The sequence below is a fragment of the Rhineura floridana genome, chromosome 9, assembly GCF_030035675.1.
Source record: "Rhineura floridana isolate rRhiFlo1 chromosome 9, rRhiFlo1.hap2, whole genome shotgun sequence".
Taxonomy (NCBI): Eukaryota; Metazoa; Chordata; class Lepidosauria; order Squamata; family Rhineuridae; genus Rhineura; species Rhineura floridana.
The window spans coordinates 83,571,406-83,594,892 of NC_084488.1; the positions used below are offsets into that span (position 1 = coordinate 83,571,406).

Below are 23,487 nucleotides of genomic sequence, written 5' to 3' on the forward strand. Positions count from 1 at the left end.
TTTATCTCATTTTCAGGTGAGCGCCCTTACCAGTGTCCTTACTGTGACAAAGCTTTCAGCAAGAATGATGGATTAAAAATGCACATTCGCACCCACACAAGGGTAAGTGTGGCTTTTTAAATCATCTCATGAGACAGCTGTTTGCTGGACAACCTAAATTAGACAATGGAAAGAAAAAATATTGGGTTGTATCCAACTAAGTCCTCAAAATATACCATTGAAATTAATGAATTAAGTCATGACTATTAACTTCAGTGATCTACTCTTGAGTAGGACTCACATTGAATACCACCCATTTTGTGCAGTGGGAAATCTTCCTCAATTATAAGCAGAGCTTGGAAAAGTTACTTTTTAAAACTACAATTCCCATCAGCCCCAGCCAAAATGGCCACTGGATTGGGCTGATGGGAGTTGTAGTTCAAAAAAGTAACTTTTCCAAGCTCTGATCATAAGACAAAATTCAAAATGAAACATCATAGCAAGATATGTATTCATAAAACTATTCAGCTTAGAAGTCAAAATTCCATATCAGACCCAACGGAACTGCAAAGTCATTTTTATGTAAGAATTGTGTGATTCTATATCTCATGGTAGGAGCTGGTCTTAGGGTAGTGTGTCAATCTTTCTGTTTCACAACAAACCTTCATATTTTAATCAGAAACAGAAAACGGTATTTCCACAGTCATTTAACTCAATCCATGTGCGGCATGACGGTTTAAATACGTTGAGACATCATGACTGTCAGATAAGATAATGAAATGTCATGTATGTTGTTGCCAATGACAAATACATTATTGGAAATCGCTGCCACACTAAGTGAAAAAAAGCAGAGACAAAAGTCTGTTTGAACTCTCCAAGTTTAGTCCTGTCATGTTTACTGAAATCTGAAAGTCATTCTTGTTTATACCTGACTGCAATTTCGTGTAACTTCTCGCCACATTATGGATCTTTCATTGTAAAATAATGGGAGCTGGCACAGAGATGTCAGTAGTAAAAATCACATTCACTTCAAACCAAACCACAAACAAGAACACAAAATGAAATGGACCCTACTCTTTTTGTATCTAAATGAATAGATGACTGACATGTTTATCACAAGGTGTAGTTGATTCATTTAATTATGTCCTTACTTTATTTCCATCAGAGCTAGATAGATTCTGTTATTGCTGCTGGCATATGGTACAGATATTTCCATCAAAATGTTGGCAAAATCAAGACATTTAAAGCCCCAAACCAATGCCTACTTAAACTATTTGTGGTTTCCCCTTTCATTGCACTTCACATACCATATATGCTGACTACGTACAGCTACTTGACATAGATGGCAATAAATGGTGGAGGAATTTTTAGCATTGGATGGATGGCATACTATAAATGTGTGGTTAATTAGCATTTTTACTATATTTAATTTGCATAAGTAGTATGATATATGCAATGGCCTCATCCTCATTATCTGTAGCCAAGGTTTGTCTATGGTTACAGACTGTGGCTAAGGAGGAGAGACCTTCACCACAATTCTGGCTTTGGATGAGACACTAAGCCAAACCTTGGCTTAACTGCCATACTACACTGTTTTAAAAGGCCTGGGAAAGAGCAAAGTGGGTGCAAGCTCCTGTCTGGGAGTCAACATGTTTGTGCAGCCCCAGCAAGCCACAGGTTTTTTACTATGAGGCATCTAAAGTTAGGATTTTGAGTACATTTTTTTTAAGTACAAGAACTATATGCATATGGATCATATGTTGTCCATTGTTGCCTTTCATAAGTGAACATGCTAAAGAATTCTACTATTGTAAATTATTTAAGAAATGTTCACAGTCTTAATAAATCACACTACTCTTTGGTTTTAGTTGGTGGTCACACCCAAACTGTACATTCCAAGCATTCTTATGCCACTTTTAAAGTCAGCTTCCCACAGAGAATCCTGGGAACTGTAATTTGTTATGGGTGCAGGGTATTGTAGCTCTATGGGGGGTTTCTTTTCTGCTGTCAGCATCCTTAACAAACTACACTTACCAGGATTCTTTGGGGGAACCTGGGGCCTTCTTGAAACAGAGCAGGTGCTCTACCACTGAACTAAGTTCTAGGTTTCCTAAGAATGTTGCAATAATTTCTGTCTCAGACAATTACAGAATCTGACAGCATCTGACATTTTGACTGATTGCTATTTAGTTATGGTTGCTATATTTAGCCTTATCCTTTAAAACTTACAGTAAAAGCACATGAAGTCTATAGAACTGGGATGTTCCTTTTTTTCTTTGAACTCTGGGAATCTAAACAAGATTATGAATTGTTACTAATTGAACATTATTTTATTGCTCCAAGGAAAGGCTTAAAACCTGGCTTTATAATAATTCATAGACAAATGTTTTCCATGTTAAATGTTCAGCATTTAGAGAAAAGAAGCAAAAGAGTGGTTCTGGTCAGTATTTTTACTATAGAAGGAGCTTTTCTGAAAATAATCTTTGCTTCATTTGCAATCACAGGTTTATTGATAAAGTTTAATTTATTTTTTCTACATAATTCTAAGAAATTCTTAAAATTAAAAAATACGTACTAAGGTGCAAGTAAGGCTCACAGAATTCAATGCGACTTGCTCCTGAGTGGATATGTAGAGGATTGTGCTGTTAAAGTTTAAAATATATTTATTGGTTGCAGATTACTTACAAGCCAACTTACAGTATACAAGGACTTGGTTGTATACTGCAAGTGTGGGGAACCTTTGGAACTCCAGATGTTGTTGAACTATAACCCTCATCAGCCCCAGCAAGTATGGACAAGTATGTAGACCAGCATCATCTGGAGGGCCAAAGGTTCCCCACACCTGGTATACAAATTGCTGTGCCCATCTTTAAAGTTGCTGTTACCAAGCATTCAAAATTATTTGTTGTTGTTGTTATGTGCCCCCAAGTAGACTATGACTTATGGCGACCCTATGAATCAGTGACCTCCAACAGCATCTGTCATGAACCACCCTGTTCAGATCTTGTAAGTTCAGGTCTGTGGCTTCCTTTATGGAATCAATCCATCTCTTGTTTGGCCTTCCTCTTTTCCTACTCCCTTCTGTTTTTCCCAGCATTATGGTCTTTTCTAGTGAATCAGGTCTTCTCATGATGTGTCCAAAGTATGATAACCTCCGTTTCATCATTTTAGCTTCTAATGATAGTTCTGGTTTAATTTGTTCTAACACCCAATTATTTGTATTTTTCGCAGTCCGTGGAATCCGCAAAGCTCTCCTCCAACACCACATTTCAAATGAGTTGATTTTTCTCTTACCTGCTTTTTTCACTGTCCAACTTTCACATCCATACATACAGATTGGGAATACCATGGTCTGAATGATCCTGACTTTAGTGTTCAGTGATACATCTTTGCATTTGAAGACCTTTTCTAGTTCTCTTTTAGCAGCCCTCCCCAGTCCTAGCCTTCTTCTGATTTCTTGACCATTGTCTCCATTTTGATTAATGACTGTGCCAAGGTATTGATAATCCTTGACAAGTTCGATGTCCTCATTGTCAACTTTAAAGTTACATCAATCTTCTGGGTTCCTTACTTTAGCCTTTTGATGTTCAGCTGTAGTCCTGCTTTTGTGCGTTCCTCTTTACCTTTCACCAGCATTCGTTTTAAATCATTACTGGTTTCTGCTAGTAGTATGGTATCGTCTGCATATCTTAAATTATTGATATTTCTCCATTTTCACACCTTCATCTTGGTCCAATCCCGCTTTCCGTATGATATGTTCTCTGTATAGATTAAATAAATAAGGTGATAAAATACATCCCTGTCTCACACCCTTTCCGATGGGGAACCAGTCAGTTTCTCCATATTCTGTCCTTACAGTAGCCTCTTGTCCAGAGTATAGGTTGTGCATCAGTCAAAATTATTTATTTGGTCAAAATATTGCATAACTTACAATTATATATAGTTTACAATTAATTATTTGCATACTGCTACATTTCAGTACAATTTTAAACTTACTTCCAAGGACTAGAATTCCCACTCCTACCCTAAGTTGGCTGCAGGAGGAGAAGAGGGTGAGGGTGAGGCTTGCTTAGATTCATTTATTATGAATTATGGTTTAGCATGATGTCCAAACTGCATTCTGCTTTTACTATCTCTTGTTTTCCTTGAAGTCAATAGGGCTAATATACCCCATACAAGCTTGAGAACCTGACTGCTCTGATATTTCAGTTCTTTAATTCTGCTATGCAAGAAATTTACACAACTCTAATAGGATGTGCAACATATGAAAAGACGTTAGGGTATCCCTGGAACCTTTACACTGCTTTGAACCTCTGGGGTTTTTTTTCAATAGTTAATGGCATTTAGGTGAGTTTTAACTGTCAATTCTAGGATGCTGCAAGCTGATTTTAGAACTTGGATACCTAGTGATTTAAATGCAAAAATACAACTGAATCCTGTGGATTTCAGCCAAAGCATTAACATATGATACTGTCTATGTTGATTCAGGCCATTAGTACATTCATATTGTCTAATCTGACTGGGAGCAATTCTCCAGGGTTTTCAGGTAGTGTTTTTTCCACATCTGCTATGTCGGATTCTGTAACTGGTGATGTAAATATGTGCTGTACTACTGAGCTACTCTGGCACCGAATCAGCAAGAGGAATCATTTTCTGGTTTAAGCGCAGCATGTACAAATGGGGGGTTTGTGTTAATTTACAATGGCTGGGTATTCCAGCACCTTGGACTGCATGTGCCATAGTGGTTGCTTATGATATCTTTCATATTGTTAGCTATGCCAAACGTCTGTTTTACGGAGGGGATGAGAATCTTTTGCTCATTCCATCCCCTTCTTTCCAGAATAGGTGATCAGCTGAGAGCTAGCCACCTTAGATGTATTCCTGGTCTTCAGCCTCAACATCATGCATATATATTTAATTTTTGGCTTTACTGTTTCATGACCATGGTCCAGAGGTTAGCAAAGCTAGCCTAGAACCTTTTCCCCTTAATGTGTTAGTTTTCTATCTATAAGATTATTTTATTTTATTCTATTACATTCAAACATATCCCCCTAGTTTGCAGCCTGTATGGTATCATCCTGGTAAAACTATACCATGTGATTCTGCTGAATGTGAAGTTTGGCTTTAATATATTCATGAATCTTTTCCGTCTCCTAAATCAATAGTCTTCAACAGGTTGGTTGGGTCGCAGTCTCACCTAAAGAGGGTCATGGCAGGAGCACCGTACACATACATGGTAAAAAAAATTAAGATGTGGTTTTCAGAATGTATGTTCTGGTTAAATATGGGTCCTGGATTTGCAGAGATTGAATATAAATTGTCCTAAAGCAGGAATGGCTAGCCCACCAGCTGTATCCACGTATTGTTTCCCCCATCTGCTCCAAGCAATTTCTGGTAGCCCCTGAATCAGCAGGTGGTACTGTTGAGCGCCTTTATCATGCTGACAAGAGCAAAGAGGAATGTCTCTGTTGATCTCATATCAGAGGAAGGGGATGATGTCACACCTTTTTACCTTTGCAAAAGGGTTGCTTCTCCCTCTGGTGCAATATCATTGTTAAAAGGTCTCAGAGAGGCTTATGAAACAGGAAGAAATACTCCTTCCTGTTTCCTTTCTAAGAGCTTCTACATCAGAGGGAGAAGAGGCCCTTTTGCAAAGGTAAAAAGAGGCTTTGTTTCTGCTGTCCAGGGAAACCCTCCTACACCTAGGGTGACTCCTATTCTCCTCACAGAGCTACAATTGCTAGAGTGGTGTAACAATCAGTTCTTCTTCCCAGAGAACTCCAGGAATTATAGCTCTGTGAGGAGGAGTCTCCTAACTCTCAGCACCCTTCACAAACTACACTTCCCAGGATTCTTTGGGGGAAGTCATGACTGTTGAAAGTGGAAACATTGGGGAATAAATGTGTGGTGTGAATGTGGCCTGAGATAGGGCATTAGTCTATCTAGCTCAGTATTGTCTACACCAGTGAGGGGGCGTTATTGGACTCCAACTCTATTGTTAGCTCATACTAGTGGATGATAGAATCATTGGGCTCAGAGAAGACAACTAGAAGGAGTAAGGTGGCTAAGCCCATTGCTTTCTGCAACAATGCATTGTTTAAAAATTGGAATACTGCAATTCCTATGGTTGTGGTTCTGCAAGTCTTTTTTTGGGTCACCTGGTGAGAAAAGTAACCAACTTAATAATAATAAGAAAAAGATTCCGTAGTTGCTCCCTGAATCCATGGATGGCAAAATGTAAGGGCCATTTCTCTGAATATTGCCCAGGGGAGGGCTAGAATCTCCAAATGTTGACGCAGAGCTTGAAAAAAATATTTTTTAAAAAACAACAAATGTTGAATTCTTTTCTAAGGGTGCAATCCAACTTGCATTTACACTGGGCTGAGGAGAGTTGGATGTGGTGGACCTGCAGCTGAGCTGGCTGAGTCCCAGCTCACCCAGACTCAGCCAGCATAAATCTGTCAGCCTGGCTCAGCTGAGACCAGAGTAAGTGAAGCCAGCATAAGTCCTCAAAAGGGTTGTTCTGGGAGCATGTCATGGAAGAAGCTTAGGTAAGGAGACTTAGGTCACATCCAGCTCATGTTTGGAGCACTCCTGCAGGTCCCAATTCAGGCAAAAGTTATGCCGGGGGGAAAGTTGGTCCAAGAAAATAAATACAAAAGTCAGTGGAGAGAGCTTCGTCCCTGGTAGGAGCATTTGGGACAGCAGGCTTTTACTTTCTGGTCCCTGCACGTAGCTGAGCTGGCATTCAGCCAACCAGAGGTCCCTGAATGGCAAATGGATGCGGCAGAACTTTACACTGGCTTCTCTTGCCAGGCTTCCCCTGGGTTGGATTGCTCTGCCCAAATTTTCAGCACTACCCTAGAGGAAAACAAGCTGTGATAATAAAGGACCAAGGGTTGGGTGTGTGTCTAGATTTCATCTATTATTTTAAACAACTTATGATGTCTTTATATGCATATATCTTCTTTAAGATTTAAAAGCAACGATTTAAACATTGGCTAATAAGGAATCTCTCTTGAAACAATTATCTCCCAGCTTTTCTGCTCTTTATAAATACCAGTCCTGATTTAAAACTAATAACAATCCCTGGGTAGCAGTCCTCAAGGTCCTTGCATCTGTCTTTGACATCACCAGAATTTCTAACAGGCTAAGTGGCTTTTGGATCAGGATTTTCATCATTACCTTAATAGGAATAAAATAATTCACATTTTTCTTCAGTTAAAAAAAAAGCTATATAGTGACTTTGGAACAGTTGTCTGTTGCCACAGCTGTTACACAAACAAGGGATTTCTTTAAAATGTAATCAAAAAGTAAGGAACTTGCCCATTCTGCCTCGTCTGATAAAGTTTGCAAGGGGTTTCCAGACCAAAGAGAGATGTTTGTAGGAATTTTGTGGGCTCATTTCTTTTTCATTGGTAGCATTCCTAACTCTGTGGTAGCTTGCTGTTAAGTGTGCTGTTGTGGGTAAATCACCCATATAATGTTTAAATGCCGACATGATTGCTGTACTGTATACATTGGCAACAAAGGGAGTCCCCCCCAAAAATAATTATAAGCAAAAGGCAGTGACTATTTACAAGAAACTCAGTGGGGAAAGAACCTGGTCTTTAACCTTTCTTTTAAAAGAAAGTATTAGCATGATTCCTAAGTTTTATTTGGGATTTGTCACTGTTGAGCATATGTATATGTGTTCCTTCTCCTATCATGAAAGCTACTTAAGCACCTTGAAGACACATTATTAGACTAGTCAGATTTCTGGAAAATGTAAAATATGAAGGCATGGGGGGGAATAAGTGGAAACCAGGTGTTTTCTCATTGAAAAAGAAGTGCTGAATTTGAACATTTAGGTTGTGAAAATTTTATACTCCAGAGTTGGCTTCCTTATTGGAAAAAGACTGCTGTTTTTCCAAAACTATTGTGGAAAATGATGGTATTGAGGAGGGTGAAGAATTAGGGGCAACCAGATGTTTCTTAATGGAACAATATGTGACCTTTTGGCTGAGTTCAAGTGGCATCCTCTGCTTTCTTTCGGAGGAAGGGCGGGATATAAATTTAAGAAATAAACAATCAAGTACCCTGGATTAAAAAATTCTAGGAGCCATTGCTTTTAAACAATGGACAAGGTCTTATAGTTTTTAACCTCCCATACCTGTATCACTTTTCATTATATTTTCTAGAAAATAATCAAACTGTGGGGCTGGCATTCTACATGTTCAAGTTCAGTGAACTTTTTAAATTTGGAAACAACTGGTTTCCCCCAAAATGCCATAACTGAATTTTGTAGAGGCCTTTTCTGAATTTCTAACCAACCTATCTATGGCATTCATAAAAAAAAATGGATAAACACTTCTTGGGCTAATTGACCCATACACCAAATTTCCTATTTCTCCAGGTTCTTGCCCTCAAGGGGTTATAAGAGCAGACATTTGTATAGTGCCCCTGGCATCACTAGCCAGAACTTTAGTTCCTGCAAGTTCTTGGCAGGGCCAAAGAGAAGGCATTACCTTTCTAGCATGGAGGTGACTTGAATCTGTATGTTGTAGGTTGCTTTATACTTTATAGCATGAGGTTAGAGAGGATTGGGAAGAGGGTGACAAAGCTCAGGTTATATGTGAGACTGTGACCCTACTATGCACAGCCTAAAGTCTAGGCTTATTCCTAGAGACTGCATGTGATACAACTGTGGATAGACATGCTATTACAGGTGTGATGTTTTCAGACATTGCTGATCCAGTGTATTAAATTAATATGCTTGGAGAAAAACTCCACCCATTTATGCAGTGAGTTCAGAATATGTGTGTGTGGGGGTCTGCACAGCCCCATCTCCTGCTGCCTACAGGGGCGTGAATTTATCTAACTCCCTTTAAAGACCTTGTTAGCAGCCCTGTGTCAAAGTATTTGTATATTTTCTCCAGACGTTGAGGCCTAGATGAGGATGTAAACCTGTGTCTGGACAGGGCCAAAGCACACTGCAATTGAGGGCTTATGTGACTGAATTCTCCCTCAACAAAGAAGGATATGCTAGACACTTTTGCGTGGCATCTATTTTTTATTTTGAGGGATAGATAGATAGATAGATAGATAGATAGACAGACAGACAGACAGTTTTGAAAGCAACAAATAGAACGTCAGCAAAGCTTGCTCTGGATCCCTCTAAGAATTCCGTTAATCACCTAAAAATATATGCACGTAATTGTGATTAACAAAATAGAGGTTTTTATTGTAATACCAAAACATTTCAGCTTCCACCTTCATCAGCTGCCAACATACAAATGCTGTTACCAAGGTGGCAGTTATAGAGCTTTGAGGATGGAATGCTCAGAGGGGCTTCATTTGCAGAAGCTAAGTAGTGGTGGTACTGTCCTCCAGGTTCAGGCCATGTGGCGCCAATGTGTCCAGAAAGTATATCCAAAAGTTCTTCCTTTTAGTCAATGCTGCTGGATCTATTGGCATCACTATAGCTGTTATAGAAAACTACAACAAGCTGTGACCCTCAGTGTTGAAATGTTTTGCAACTGGTTGCTACACCTTTTTTGTTAAGATTGCCGATTTGTGGTTTCTGAAGCATGTTCGTAGGTCAGTTGTGGTTTCTCCTATGTATTGGATATGACATCCTGGTCTTTTGCATTCGATGACATAAATTATATTGCAGGACCTGCAGGTGATGTTCTGTTTGCTGTAATAGGTCCTGCCTGTCCTAGTGCTTGTAAAAGTAGCTGTCTCCCTGAGGTACACACAGGTGATACAGCGTTTGGAGTGACAAGGATGAGACACAGGATTGGTGATAGGTGGCTTAAGCACAGCTCTCACCAACAGTCTGCACAAATTAGGAGGCTGGCAAAATGCTACAACAGGAGGCCTGCTGATGGCTCTAGCAAGGTGTTCAGAGTTTGCCAGCAATGGGTAGCTCTCCCTGATTGCTCGGTGATAGTTAGGAGATGCTGGATGGAAATCTACCACATATTATATGGGAAAGCATTTAGTCATGAGAAGTCATATGCAATCTGCAGTTTGAACTGTAGCCAGTGCTTTTTTGGTTAAAAAACTCATGTCTTGATAAAAGTACCATGAGTGCCAGCTAGGAATGGAATGTTCTGTCAGTTTTGGATCTCTCAGTTTCTTATTTTTCCAATCTTACATACACTTCCCCACATTTCTGCATTTGTGATTTTTTTTTAAAAGTGATTAAAAAAAAAATTCTCATGAAAATCGTCCAGCATTTTAGTGTGAATTTCTCCTTTGTTGTTGTTATGTGCCTTCAAGTTGACTATGACTTATGGTGACCCTAAAAAATGTGTGACTAATGTACACATTTTTGCAAGCAATTTCTCACCATATAATGCATTTTTCTATGTTATTTTCACTCATATTGTATTTTTTGCATACTTTCCCCTAACATATGCATTTTTGTAAAACTGTATCGCAAAATTCAAATAAGTGTGAATTTCAAAGGATGGCTATGTTTTGGTTCTCTTATTGTTTCGGAAAGTGCAAATTTGATAGATTCTGCTTCAAATGTGAATTGGATTTAATTTCTCACCCATCCCTAGTGCCAGCACAAAATGGTTGGCACTGGCAGTAAAAAGAGAGGTGCCAGTACTCTGTATCGGTGAGTACTGTTAGAAAAAAAGCCCTGTGTACAATCCAGACAGAGGTTACCACCTCATCTGCAGTTTGTGAAATCGTGGCCTTAGTTTTCCACATGCAGGAAGATTTTGAAGTGGGAATACTTAGAATACTTAGTTGTTCATGCTCTGGTAACTCCTAGGTTGGATTACTGTAATGCGCTCTACGTAGGGCTGCCCTTGAAGACAGTTCGGAAGCTTCAGCTAGTGCAAAACGCAGCAGCCAGACTGCTGATGAGGACCAGCCGGTCAGCGCATATAACACCTGTTCTGGCCTGTTTGCACTGGCTACCTATTTGCTTCCGAGCCAGATTCAAGGTGCTGGTTTTGACCTATAAAGCCTTACACGGCGTGGGACCGCAGTATCTTGTGGAACGCCTCTCCCGCTATGAACCGACCCGGTCACTTCGCTCAGCCTCTAAGGCCCTCCTCCGGGTACCAACCCATCGGGAAGCCCGGAGGACAGTTACTCGATCTAGGGCCTTTTCTGTAGTGGCCCCCGAATTGTGGAATAGCCTCCCCGAAGAAATACGCCTGGCGCTGATGCTTCTATCTTTTCGGCGCCAGGTTAAGACCTGGCTATGCTCCCAGGCATTTTAAAGCGTTTAATGTTACAATTTTAAATCTCTTTGTTTCAGTTTATTTATTGTGATATTTTGTATTTCTGTACTTTTAATCTTTTGTACACTGCCCAGAGAGCTATTCGCTATGGGCGGTTTAAAAATGAAATAAAATAAATAAATAAATAAATTAAGCCTACGCATTCTGAAGTCGTTTTATTTCTTGAGAGGATGGTACTGCATGCCTATATGGATACCTTAGGCAGAGAGAGAACATTCACAGTATGGAAGAAGATATTGCCTGGCATGTTCTCCACACTAGTAAATCTATACAAAACATAAAGATAAAAGCTATAGCAACAATTTGGGAAGCAAATTAAGGCCATTAGGAGGACAGTGGGGGCACTGAAGACATTAAAAGAAAGATGAAAAGATTTAAAAGCATAGAAAAAGAAAGGAGGTGGCTTAACTATCAGCAAACAGAAGGTCCTCTGGAAGATAATAAAAAACTGATTTCACAGGCTGAACGGCTGCTAAGATTGTAAATTCCAACTGTTTATGGAGCATCTATCAGATTATAGAAGCAAGAGCTTCTACCCATTCACCAAAGTAAAAGGATGACATGTCTTTGCATTTTTTGATTACAAGAACATAAAAATGGGTTGCTGGTATGGATAGTTGTCCCTGTCACTAAGTAGCTTAATAAATATTTAAAAATATTTAAAAATGCCAATCGTAAAACAAAACATCTATAATAAAGGAAACTCTAGAACCTTCCTCTTTTATGGGAACCAATACATTGGAAACACATCTCTTGGCCGTATATTAGAACTTTATGCTGCAAACATTCTCTTACCACAACTTTTCTTTCCTCCTTTCATCATGTTCCATCCTTGTCTGACCACTTAATGCCACATTCAGTTAGAGATGAGCATACATGTGTGCACCAGCCCTGTGTTGAAAAGAGTAAATAAATGACAGTCTTATTTTAGACTAACTTTGGGAGGCTTAGAGGACAGCCTTATTTTATGCTAGCATACATCATAAATGACTCCATGCTGTTCATCAGCTGCACATTTACATGTCAGAACAAGTGACTAGTATATAAAAAAAATGAGGTCGGCAACAAAATGTTTCAGTAGTTCTTGGCCATGACTCTGTTACCTGAGCCTGAGTGGTTGATGGGGACTGGAAAAAAACAAAAGTCAGCACCAAAAACAGGAATTCCTTATCTAACTTTGGTTCTAGTTCGTGAGCAAAATTTATTTTTAGTTCTTTCTTTTTGAGTAAGTGTACCAAGTCTGAATGCTAGTCCATAGAGCAGCCTTCACCAACCTGGCACTTACAAGCTGGAATAGTCCACAACATCAGGAGGGCACCACGTTGGTGAAAGCAAGCTACCATAAAGAGCATGCTGTTCTGCATACAGTTAAGATCTGGATTTGGCCAGCTAAAGGTCCCAAGGGGGCAATTCTAGGAAGATTGATCTTTGCTGCAATTTGAGAGGTATTGTGGTGTGGTTGTTTTTACTGGAAATCCAGCAAGCCTCAGTTCTTCCTCTGACCTGCAATAAAACTGTGGACTACATTATAGGGCTGCTGTAAGGTATTCTCTCTCAGCACAGCCCCCGAACGTGCAGTAGGGGTAAAATAGAGAACTACCTGGCAGGAAAAAGAACAAAGAGTCTTGTAGTACTTTAAACACACACACATTTATTATGACATAGGCCAGCCTACAATATAGAAGCCAAAACAATGGCTACCATTGCCAGGTTGTTGAAAGTTACTTTCTCAGATTCAGCCCAACCAGAAATATGGGTCTAATATCTTTAGACAACACTGCAGGTCTGTTGTAATCCAGTTGCCATACCCTTCTCTTCACAAGCAACTTCCAGCCAGGCAGCCCATTTCATTCCTGTCCCGCTTATTTTACGCTTAGGATCCAGGTGCACTTTGCTATTAGTAAAAAGGAAAGCCTTGTTACTAGTTGGCAAAATAATGCCATAAATAAATAAATTACAGCCGAATAGGGTTGAGGTAATGTTAGTAAGATATCAGGTGAAAAGCCAGGTGGATTTTGGATCATTTGGCTTGCCTGGTGAGTCAAATGACCCTTGAAAAAATCTTACTACACTCTGATAAGTCCCCCCTCCATGTATGCCCCACTAACAGTGAGGTTACTGGTTATTGCATCTGTAGAGCCAGCATCTGTGACAGAAATAGGCTTAAGTACATTACACACAGAATACAACACAATGAAAATGCTTGCTCCTAATGGCCTCAGCCCAGGTAAATGTTTCCTTGGAGTGGAGTAATTTCATTTTTCTCAAGGATATCCTCCTTCAAATGGCCTCTTTTTATGAGTCAATTTCAGTGCAGAGCTGGAGTGAGCCAATCATTCAACAGCAGACAAGACTGGATCTTCAAATGATAGCACAGGCAAACTATAAATGAAACAGTTGTGAGGAATGATCAGTAATCCCATAGCTGTGATTGTTCTGTGCGATAGTATCTATTTATTTGCATCTCGGATATGGAAATGCTTACTGCACTTTATTTTGAGCTTTTACAAAACATCACATGCAGATCATAAAATGCATTTTCAGAGGGCTTACACAAAATGTGGCTTGCATTAACTGCAATACAAAATAAATTAAGGGTATGTTGGTGACACCTGTTTTTCATATGCCTGAGACGTATACTTCTGTAAAAACTACAGGGGCCTGTTCGTGGAGTATTTACTCAATCTATAGTCAGGGGGGGAAATCTTATTGATGCAAAGGCCTGAAGAGAAGACCTGCAAGATTATTTTTAAAATATCTTGTTTGCTAGGAAATAGACCTGTTCTGTTGTATTTTTAAAAATGCTGGTTACCCAAAGTAAAATAAATATTAAGAAGCCATGAAAGTGGATAAACATTTCTCTGAAATGAAAAAATTAAACAAAAGAGCTCCATCATCAGGGCTATGTTAAGACTACATAGTGAAGTTCTTATGCACAATGCATTGGTGGTAGTTTTATCATGCGTTTACTGAATTTAAAACTTATACTGAACTATTGGAAAAATAGTAATATTATTTATGTAGATGGTGTTTTTGCAAGGAATCTCCATCAATCTTCAGTCGGTTAAACTGAAGAACATGCCCACAATCATTGTCAGTGCATAGATTTCCCACAACTGGCTTCCATAGTGCATATCCAGATAGTTCCCTTGTTGTGTGATTCTAGGAAACACTTGCGCTTGTGGTCTTTGGTATTATGGCTAACAGAATTAAAAACGGCTTCAATCAAAATGTTTCTTTTAAAAAAGGTTTGTAAATCAAGGTTTTTGAGACATCATGTTCTTTCATTGTTCATATTAGGAGTAATGAAAAACGGGCACACTCATTTCCCCACAAAGCACTGGTTGTAAAAGACAGAGAAAGATAATTAATTCCTAAATGTTAAAGTGGAAGATGGCTCATATTAATGCTAAATTATTTTAAGGGAGTATTCAGTAACTGAGCTGCAGATGTAATTTTCCATTCATTTCAGGTGCAAAAATATTGACAGGTTAAAAATCGGAGTCATAGCCCCCATTACAGTGGAGTGGGAGATGAGGGCGGCAATCCTATACCTACTTACTTGGGAGTAAGCCCCATTGAATTCAATGATGATGATGATTACTACTATTACCCACGCTTCACCAGTTGGTCCTGGGGTGGGTCACAACAATATAAAATACATTATTAAAAACAGTCTTAAATTACTTTAAGTTGATGTAGGATTGTGCTGTAAATGTTGAGTTTATTGAAAAGTGTAAAGTTGACATATTTAAGTTTTAGGCAAGGAGGAAAGTAGAGGACTGTGACTTGGAATTTAATTTACAAGCTTCTTCACTATTGGTACAATAGAGCAGCTCCTGGTAAATAATTGGATGGAGTTGTTTTTAAGATACAAATGATTTTGTATTTGTAATTTGTCTTGATCATAATGGTGAAGGATAATTGTAGAAGGAATATTTACATTGTTATAATAAGATTGTATAACTTGTATAGTTTGATAAAGAAGTAAAATAAAGAGTACATGACCAGGTTGGGGGTGGGGAGTGTAGGGTGGCAGTCCAGAGGTTTTGTACCAGGTCACATCCACACCATACATTTAAAGCACACATTTAAAGTACCTGGCTTTCCCCAAAGAATCCTGAGAACTGTAGTTTTCCCCTTACAGAGATACAATTCCCAGCACCCTTAAACTACATTTCCCATGATGCTTTTGGAGAAGCCATGTGCTTTCAGTGTATGTTAAATGTGCTTTCAATGTATTGCTGCTATCTGCACTGAACCCTATCTCAAAGAGCTAATAAAGCCTGCAGCATCCAGTCGGTAATACTGTCCTGTGCTCTACACTGAGTCATTTTAATTCCCTCTCTTGTTAACTGTATTACAGGAAAAGCCGTACCAGTGTTCTGAGTGCAATAAAGCCTTCAGTCAGAAACGTGGCCTCGATGAGCACATGAGAACCCACACAGGGGAGAAGCCCTTCCAGTGTGATGTGAGTTGGGTTTCCTTTTGCTTTTAATCCAAAGACTGGTTTTTTTAATCTGAGGCTGCAATCAAATACACACCACACTCACCTGAGTAAGTTCAATTGAATGGAACTTGCTTCTGAGCAGACATGCTTAAGATTGCCCTGTAAATATATTTTCAACGAACATTTGCATAAATGTACTATATTTGCAGTCTTCCTCAAAATCATTGAGTAATTAACTAATTATTGGTTAACTAATGAAACTTTGTTTGGCTTTATTAGCCTTGTTTTGTTTTGTTTTTGCTAAGGACATCCCTGTACATGTATTGATATTGATGGTGAACATTCTTTAAGAATTGTTTGCACCATAGTAATTATAGTTTATAGTTTGAGGCTGATTGAAGCAGACTTCTGTTTTGTTTGTTTTGTTTTGTCTGTTTTCTGACAGTTTAAAAGTTGGTGGTTAACCAGGACAGAATTATAATTTATTTTTTTGCAGTCAGATTAGGATCTGTGCAACATACATTAACAGCACAATTCTATGCTTATTCACTAAGAGGTAAGCTCTACTGAATTCTGTGGGACTTACTCTCAGGTAAATATTTATTCAATCAACCCTATGACTACAGTCTATTTTTTAAAAAAATAAAAATGAGTATATATACATACGCAAAAAAGAAGTGGATGTGTTTGTTGTCTGTTATGAAACCTTAATTAAAACGAATGACTTACAGAGCAATCCAACTCAGGGGAAGCTGGCAGAAGGGGTGCTGGCAGAGGAGGAGCTGGCAGGGAGCTCCATGGCATCCATTTGCCATTCAGGAGCCGCCGGGCCAGCAGAACATTGGTTCGGCCAGGACCTGTGTACATGACCGGAAAAGAAAAAATTGCCTGTCACGAATACCCCTACCGGCACTCCTTATTGATTTCCTTTATAATTATTTCTTAGACCAACCTTTTTCTTGGCATAACTTTGGCCCATATTGGGACCCGCAAGAACACTCGAAACAGGAGTTGGATGTAGCATAAGTTCTTCCTCTTGGCCCCTCCTCCAACATGCCTCTGGAATGTCCCTTTTTTGGGCCTTATGCCAGCTTCTGCCAACACCCCTTCCACTGGACTGGGCTTTCCCAGTGGACCCCTGGCTGAGCTTGCAGGGTCTCGGCTCTGCCGTGGCTGAGTCAGGGCGAGGGGCTTCTGCTGGCAGAGCCTGGCAGAACCAGAATCCTGCCAGCTCAGGCAGGGGCCCACCACATCCAACTCCCCTCAGCCCGGCTTAAATACAAGTTGGATTGCACCCTTATTGAATGACTATTTGAAGATAATATTATGAGGAAACGTCTTGATACCTGGTGCTGGTGGAGGGGTAAAAATACCACTGAGGAGGTTGTCTGATGACTCTGCCAGGCTCCACTGTCCTCTGCCAAGGCTTTGCCACTGTTTCCCCACTGTACACAGCTGGGTGGGAAGCTCCTGCTGGTGGTTCTTTCATTGGCAGTAGTCTGCAGAAAGGCCCGAAAACAGGGTGTTGGGGACAGAATGGTAGTAGCTTTGATCCACAGATTCCCAGTGCTCGGGTTCCTGCAGCAACCTAGAGCTAATGTGGGGGGGAAATTATAAAAACTGCCACTACCTTCCACCCCGGCTGGTGTGCATGGCAGGGCCTGAGATATGGTGCCTGATCACCACTCCACCTTACCCTGTTGCTGTCTCTCCAAGGTTAAGATTGCTTTGTAAATCTTTATCTTTTCATCAGGAATGGGGAACCTATGGCCCTTTAGGATTTCAAGGAGCGTGCCTAATTGCTGCGACAATGTCTTAGCTTGAGTAGTCATGCCTAGTTATGCTGTGTTCTCTGTAATCTGTAAACTGATCTATGAAACACTCTAAGCTGAGATTTCACATTAAGGAGAAAGGAGAAAGCACACCAGTGAGTCCGAGTCTGAATCCAACAGAGTTGGCCAGGACAGGCTTTACCATTGGGAGGGAAGTTGCCATTGATGTCTAATCACCTCCTCCTCTACACTGCTCTTTAATTAAATTTTTAAAAACACAATGTGAAATGCATTCATTCATTTCTCATATCATCCAGTTTGGCCCTTTAAGCACGTAGGATTACAACCTTTAGTTTCCAACTATGTACAGGGTCTGTGTCATTTCTCCCATAGCAATTTTTCCTAATGTTAGTGTCCATAATTACATACGTAGACTCCATGCACATATCAAGAATGTCTTTTTCGGGAAACATTTTTGAGACCACATCTTTTTTTGTTTGATCCTATTTCCTTCTGGTTAGGGAAGTGATGTCAGTTAAAGAAAATTACTGCCAGGTTTATGTCTTTGAAAATACCTAGTAAAAATGCTCACTTTAATTAGAAAATTGGCATTAAAAAATTAAGATACTGGTTTTACTTTTTTGGTGGTTCCTTTCGTTCTTTTGAGTAATTGAAGGGTACAAGTAATTGTTAAGGAATCGTTCTCTGGAGTTAAATTCTAGTAGGTTCTTAAATTTGTTGATGATCTATAGTCACTTGTGTGCTAAAGACTTGTGTGCTACTTTTAAAAGATGTAGGAAGTATCTGTACCCCTGTCTATGAAGGAGACCTACCCCTAAATAATTGTGTATTTTGTTATTTGAATGCACTTCTCCATAATTAATTCTTTTGTCTTAATACAAGCCGCTGTGAGTTCCAGTTTTGGAAAAAGGGTGGGGGGTAAAAATAATGATAATAAATAAAATATTTTTTATGAACTATCCTGCCTAGACCATTTGATTACATACTTTCGTCAAACATTTCATGCTCAGATTAGCAAGGAGAACTTAGAACCATGTTGGGGCAGACTGCATACTCTCAGATATTTCATAAATTTAACATTTGTGTGTAGTTGTGATACCCCTGTTCTTACATGGTGACAATACTATGCACAACTGTCTGGGAGTAAGCCTCATTGAACAAAGTGGGGATTACTTCTGTGTAAACATGCATAGGATTGCACTGTAAGGATCATTGCCATCCTGGGCTCCTGCTGGGAGGAAGGGCGGGATATAAATCTAATAATAAATAAATAAATAAAAATTATTGCCAGTGCACTATTTATATACCCACTATTATACAATACTGCTGAAGTCTCTTCTCTAAGTCTCTTGTATATTGTAATCATATATCTTTCAACAGCTTGCTACCCATAGATTTAGAAGCTAAGAGAAAGATGGTTCTTTAGGTTTCAACCTGTTTGTAGGAGTGGCAGATTGCTAGCTAGTCCCATTCAGAGAAACCCTCACTAAACATACCCCAAACTAGGCAAAACATACCATGTCATCAATGGCACTGTTATAAGTGCCACATAATACTTGTTCTGCAGTTGTAAGAAATCAGTCTTTTAGTGTTGTAGCACCTACACTTTGGAACAGATTGTTTATTGGCACCAGGCAGATGCCTTCATTGTACTCTTTTGGCACCTGCTTAAAACATTTTTGTTTAGGCAAGCCTATCCAGACATGTAAGGTTATATGTGTTTTAATCTGTTTTTAGCTTATTATTGATTTTAATTAGCTTTTGAATTTTTTAAATAGCTGATTTTAACTGTCTTTTATTGGTCATTTTAATGTGAGGTGAGTTTTTTTGGTAAATTCTTTTAAGGCTTTATTACAGTCAAGTGGTATACAAATTTTGTGAAATAAAAATAAACCAGTTGTTCAAAATGGTCCTCGTGTCCCTGCATGTTCACCAGAGAGAGGATACATCTGCTCATCCCACAGAATTACAGAGCTGGAAAAGACCACAAAGGTCCAACCTTTTGCTGATGCATCCCTGATAGGTGGCCATCAGCCTCTGCCAATGAAAGAGAGTCCCCCATCTTTCAAGGCCGTCTGATCCACTTATACCATCAAACAGCTTGTAACATCAAGTGCTTCCTAAATTCTAGTTGAAATCCTCTTTCTTGTCTTTTGAACCCATTAGTATGGATCCTAACCTGCAGAGCAAAGAAATCTGCTCCATCAACTAAATATTCGGATATTTGAAGATGGCTGTCTTGTAACCTCTTTATTATCTCTTCCCCATACTAAACATACCCCCCTCCTTCAGCTTTTTCCTCATAAGACGTGGTCTGCAGGTCACTAGCCATCTTTGTTGACATCCTCTGGATACGTCCTAGCCCCACATTCAGAGGTTGAACTTTTAGAAACCCAATGAGATGACAGAAACCTGAAGAATCACATCTCTAGCAAAAAGCATACTTTCAAAAAGGCAAACCAGGGATAGGGATTTACCAGGGGCAGCTACCCAGACAACAAACCTTGGAATGTCCCTGGCAAATAAGGACAGATGGAGAGTTTGAGATAGGCAGGTCCCAAGCTTTGCAGCAGTTTTTGCCTATGGCTGAGGCTTAGTCCTAAAAAAATCACTGCAGGTGATCAAATATTGTCATGTTTTATTTATTTATTTAAAACATTTCCAAACCGTTGCATATCAAAAGTTCCCTACACAGTATTCAAACACCAGGCTGGTCTAATGCTCAGATCTACGGAAAAGTAAATTATTAACTCCCCCCCCCATTTCCACTGACTTTAAGAGAAGATAAAAGGTTCACTGAACTCTAGCAACCAGCATAATTCTATGAAAAACAGACACCATGGGTAACATGAGACCCCCTTTTTTTTTCTCTAGGTGTCAGGCTTTTCTATTGTTAATTTTAATTCAGCAATTAGCATTGAGAAATGCCTTAAGTGACGAAGATTTAAATGAGATCAGGTTTCCCGTACTGCTGTAAAATACTTGTATGTGCCTCTGGAGAATTCTGCACTTACAGAAAGCACTGAGACTCCTGCCCATTAAGAAAAAATATCCTTTTGAAGTGTAAATATTCCTTTCCTCCTATAACCAGAATTAAAAGTAGGAGCAATTCTTTGCCACTCTGCCTTTACCATTGTCATCCAAATGTAGTATGCGCAGGGTATGTGTACTTTTTCTTTTTATATTTATTTATGTATTGTCTATCCAGATTAAAATATTGGTTGCATTAAGAATAATGAATAATGCAAATAGTTTGCAAGCCAAACCATACTTGGCATTATGTTTGAACCGATGCTACTTTACAAACCATGGTTTGGGAGGGGTATCTGTGGGTATCAAACCAGGTTATCTGTTGTTTGCTGAGGGGTATCAAACCAGTGTATCTGTGCTTTGCTGTTACCCCTGAATTCACCATTGACAAGCCACTGTTAGGGCCATTTTTCTGCCACAAAAGGCTGTCGCACCATGGAGATGGGAGTAAATTATGAAGCTGATAGCTGAACAGATTAAAAATTAAACAGACAAGGAGCTCTAGACTATAGTTTATCAGTTGAATTTATTGTATCCAAAAGTTTTACTTGGAGTAGACTCATTAAAATTAGTGGACCTAAGTTAGTCATGTTTATTAATTTCAGTGGGTTACTCTGAGTATGACTAAAGTTGTATGCAACCCTGTCTGGAAGCTCAGACCACAGTGTGGGTTCTTGACTATGGTTTGGCAAAAGCATGGTTTGACACAATGTCTGAATTGAGCCATTGTAGCTTTATTATCTTCTATACATTTATTTAACAATAAGCATGTATAATATTGCATTGTCAGTGCAGCAGTGACAAGAAAAGCAGCACTTGCCAAAATTCTCCTTTCTGTATAATTATTAAAGACTCAAGTGCCTTGAGTCCGCTAGTGGAAAGGCAATGTATAATTATTATTTTTTAAGTGGCTTGTCCCGAATGGTATCTAGCAATCATGCCTTTGCCTCTGGGATCTTGGGGTTAAAGATTAGAAATCCAAATAATAAATAAAATACTTTCCTATTATCCAAAAGTTACCTCATTTGAGTCCCTGATAAAGAAAAATAATGGTATCATGCCAAGGATTTGGGGAAATCCTAACTTTAAAAATTAATGTTTAAAAAATCTGAAAGTTAATTCAAAATATTGTGTGCCTAACCGGTGATATGCTCTGATCATATCGAAGTGTCAATTGCTGTGCCATATTTTGCTTTTAGCAAGAAGTTTTCAAAACCCTGAATATTGTATTTAACAATTTATACTGACGTATTTAACAATTTACAGTAGGGCCCCACTCATATGGCGGGTTACGTTCCAGACCCCCGCCGAAAAGTGAAACCAGCCGAAAAGTGGAACTCTGTCAATAAAATGGCGCCCAACCCTGAAAAACACAGTAAAAGCAGAACAAGCACCGTATGAGTGGGGCCTTACTCTAATTGAAAGCCGCCGTATTAGTGGAACACTGAAAAGCAGGCTGCTGAAAAGCGGGGCCCTACTGTAGACTTAATTTCTTTAGCACTGGTACAAACATTTTAGGTTTGTTTAAAAAAATATATTGTTAGGTTGTGTTGGTGTAAGGCAAAGGTTTTTCTGTGCTGGAAATGAAGGATTTGATTCTTTAAGGACTCATCTTGCATAGGTTGCGTTTAGAATGCTTTAAGAATCAATATGTGCCCCAGGCCTACTGCAGCTATAGCAGGTATTACACTGCCCATAGGTATGCCACTGAAAAAGGCATTCCCATGATGAGTTTTCTACTTTTATCAGCTGTTGTAAAATATAAAATGTCTTAGAATCAATATAATATATTACTGTCACACATGAAGCATTTCCACATCTCAGCAGTAGCTGCCAAGAATGTCCTGGGAAACATGTATGCTGTCCATGAGGTAAGCTATTCTAGAGACTACTCTGTGTATGTGTTTCAGTAGAACTCACCCAGCAGTGCTGTTTTCAGTGACATCACCAATGTGAGCATGTGTACTCTGGCTCTCAGTCAAGGCACTTCAGTGTTGTCCTTCAATCACCTTTTTAAACCTGCTTCTTGTGCAGATTCTGGCCACATTCACCCCACTATTCCACTTTAAACAGTCATGGCTTCTCCCAAAGAATCCTGTGTGTGAAGGATGCTGAGAGTTGTTAGGAGACTCCTATTGTCTTCACAGAGTTACAGGTCCCCTAGTGGCTTAACAGACAGTCCCTCTTCCCATGGAGCTCTGGGAACTGTAACTCCATGAGAGGAATAGGGAGTCTTCTAACAAGTCTCAGCACCCTTTACAAACTACACTTCCAGGATTTTTTTGGGGAAGCCATGAGTATTTATAGTGGAATAATAGTGGAATAAATGTATGGTGTGAATGTGGTCTCTTTCTGAGACTCCATAGGGCAGCTTTTTAATACTTCCTGACCTCTTATCCTGACCTGCTTTCTTCCATCATCCTTCTACCTTTCTTCTGAATGTGTAGCTTAATTCTTAGTAAACTTACAATCTTATTATGTGATAAACATCTCTCCATGGACTGTAACACTTCAAACTTCAGGATAAAGGATTACCACAAGCATCTCACATAGTAGGCCACAGCCACTCTGCCAGCTTCAGGGGAGTTGATTACCAGGAGGGGCAAGGCATCAGGGAGGTCCATATGGTACAAATGCACTGGTAAGAGTGTCAGATTGACTGCTGGTGCATTTGCACTGCGCTGACCTCTCTGCCACCTTGCCCCTCTCAATAGGTAACAGCAGCCCCCCTGCCAGGAAGCTAGTATAGCAGCTCCACCCCAAAGATCACGTATTTGGAAACTGTGGAAAGCTACAGCACCTGGAAGAAGTCTACAACACTTTTCCTTAACATATCAGCTTTCCATTGGGAAGAGGATCATTCAAAATGTGATCCTCAGCCTACAGTCTGAACTTGTTCAGTCCAAGGAAGGACTGTACAGACCCTGTGTTATGTCTGAATATGAAATTCAATTCTTAGTGTACATTTCACATATTGGGATCCTTC

At 39.5% G+C, this 23,487-nt stretch overlaps 1 protein-coding gene across 4 annotated transcripts in view; it reads left to right on the plus strand.

Annotated features, from left to right (window-relative positions):
- PRDM5 (PR/SET domain 5) overlaps positions 1-23,487 on the plus strand; it is a 186,725-nt gene that overhangs the window by 157,577 nt on the left and 5,661 nt on the right. For 2 of the 4 annotated variants that reach the window (XM_061585206.1, XM_061585207.1), the window contains exons 14-15: positions 17-102; positions 15,595-15,699. In XM_061585206.1, the coding sequence (XP_061441190.1) occupies positions 17-102; positions 15,595-15,699 (191 nt within the window). Of the gene's footprint in view, positions 1-16; positions 103-15,594; positions 15,700-23,487 lie in introns of those variants that run through there. The other 2 variants (XR_009757961.1, XM_061585208.1) reach the window with 2 other exon arrangements.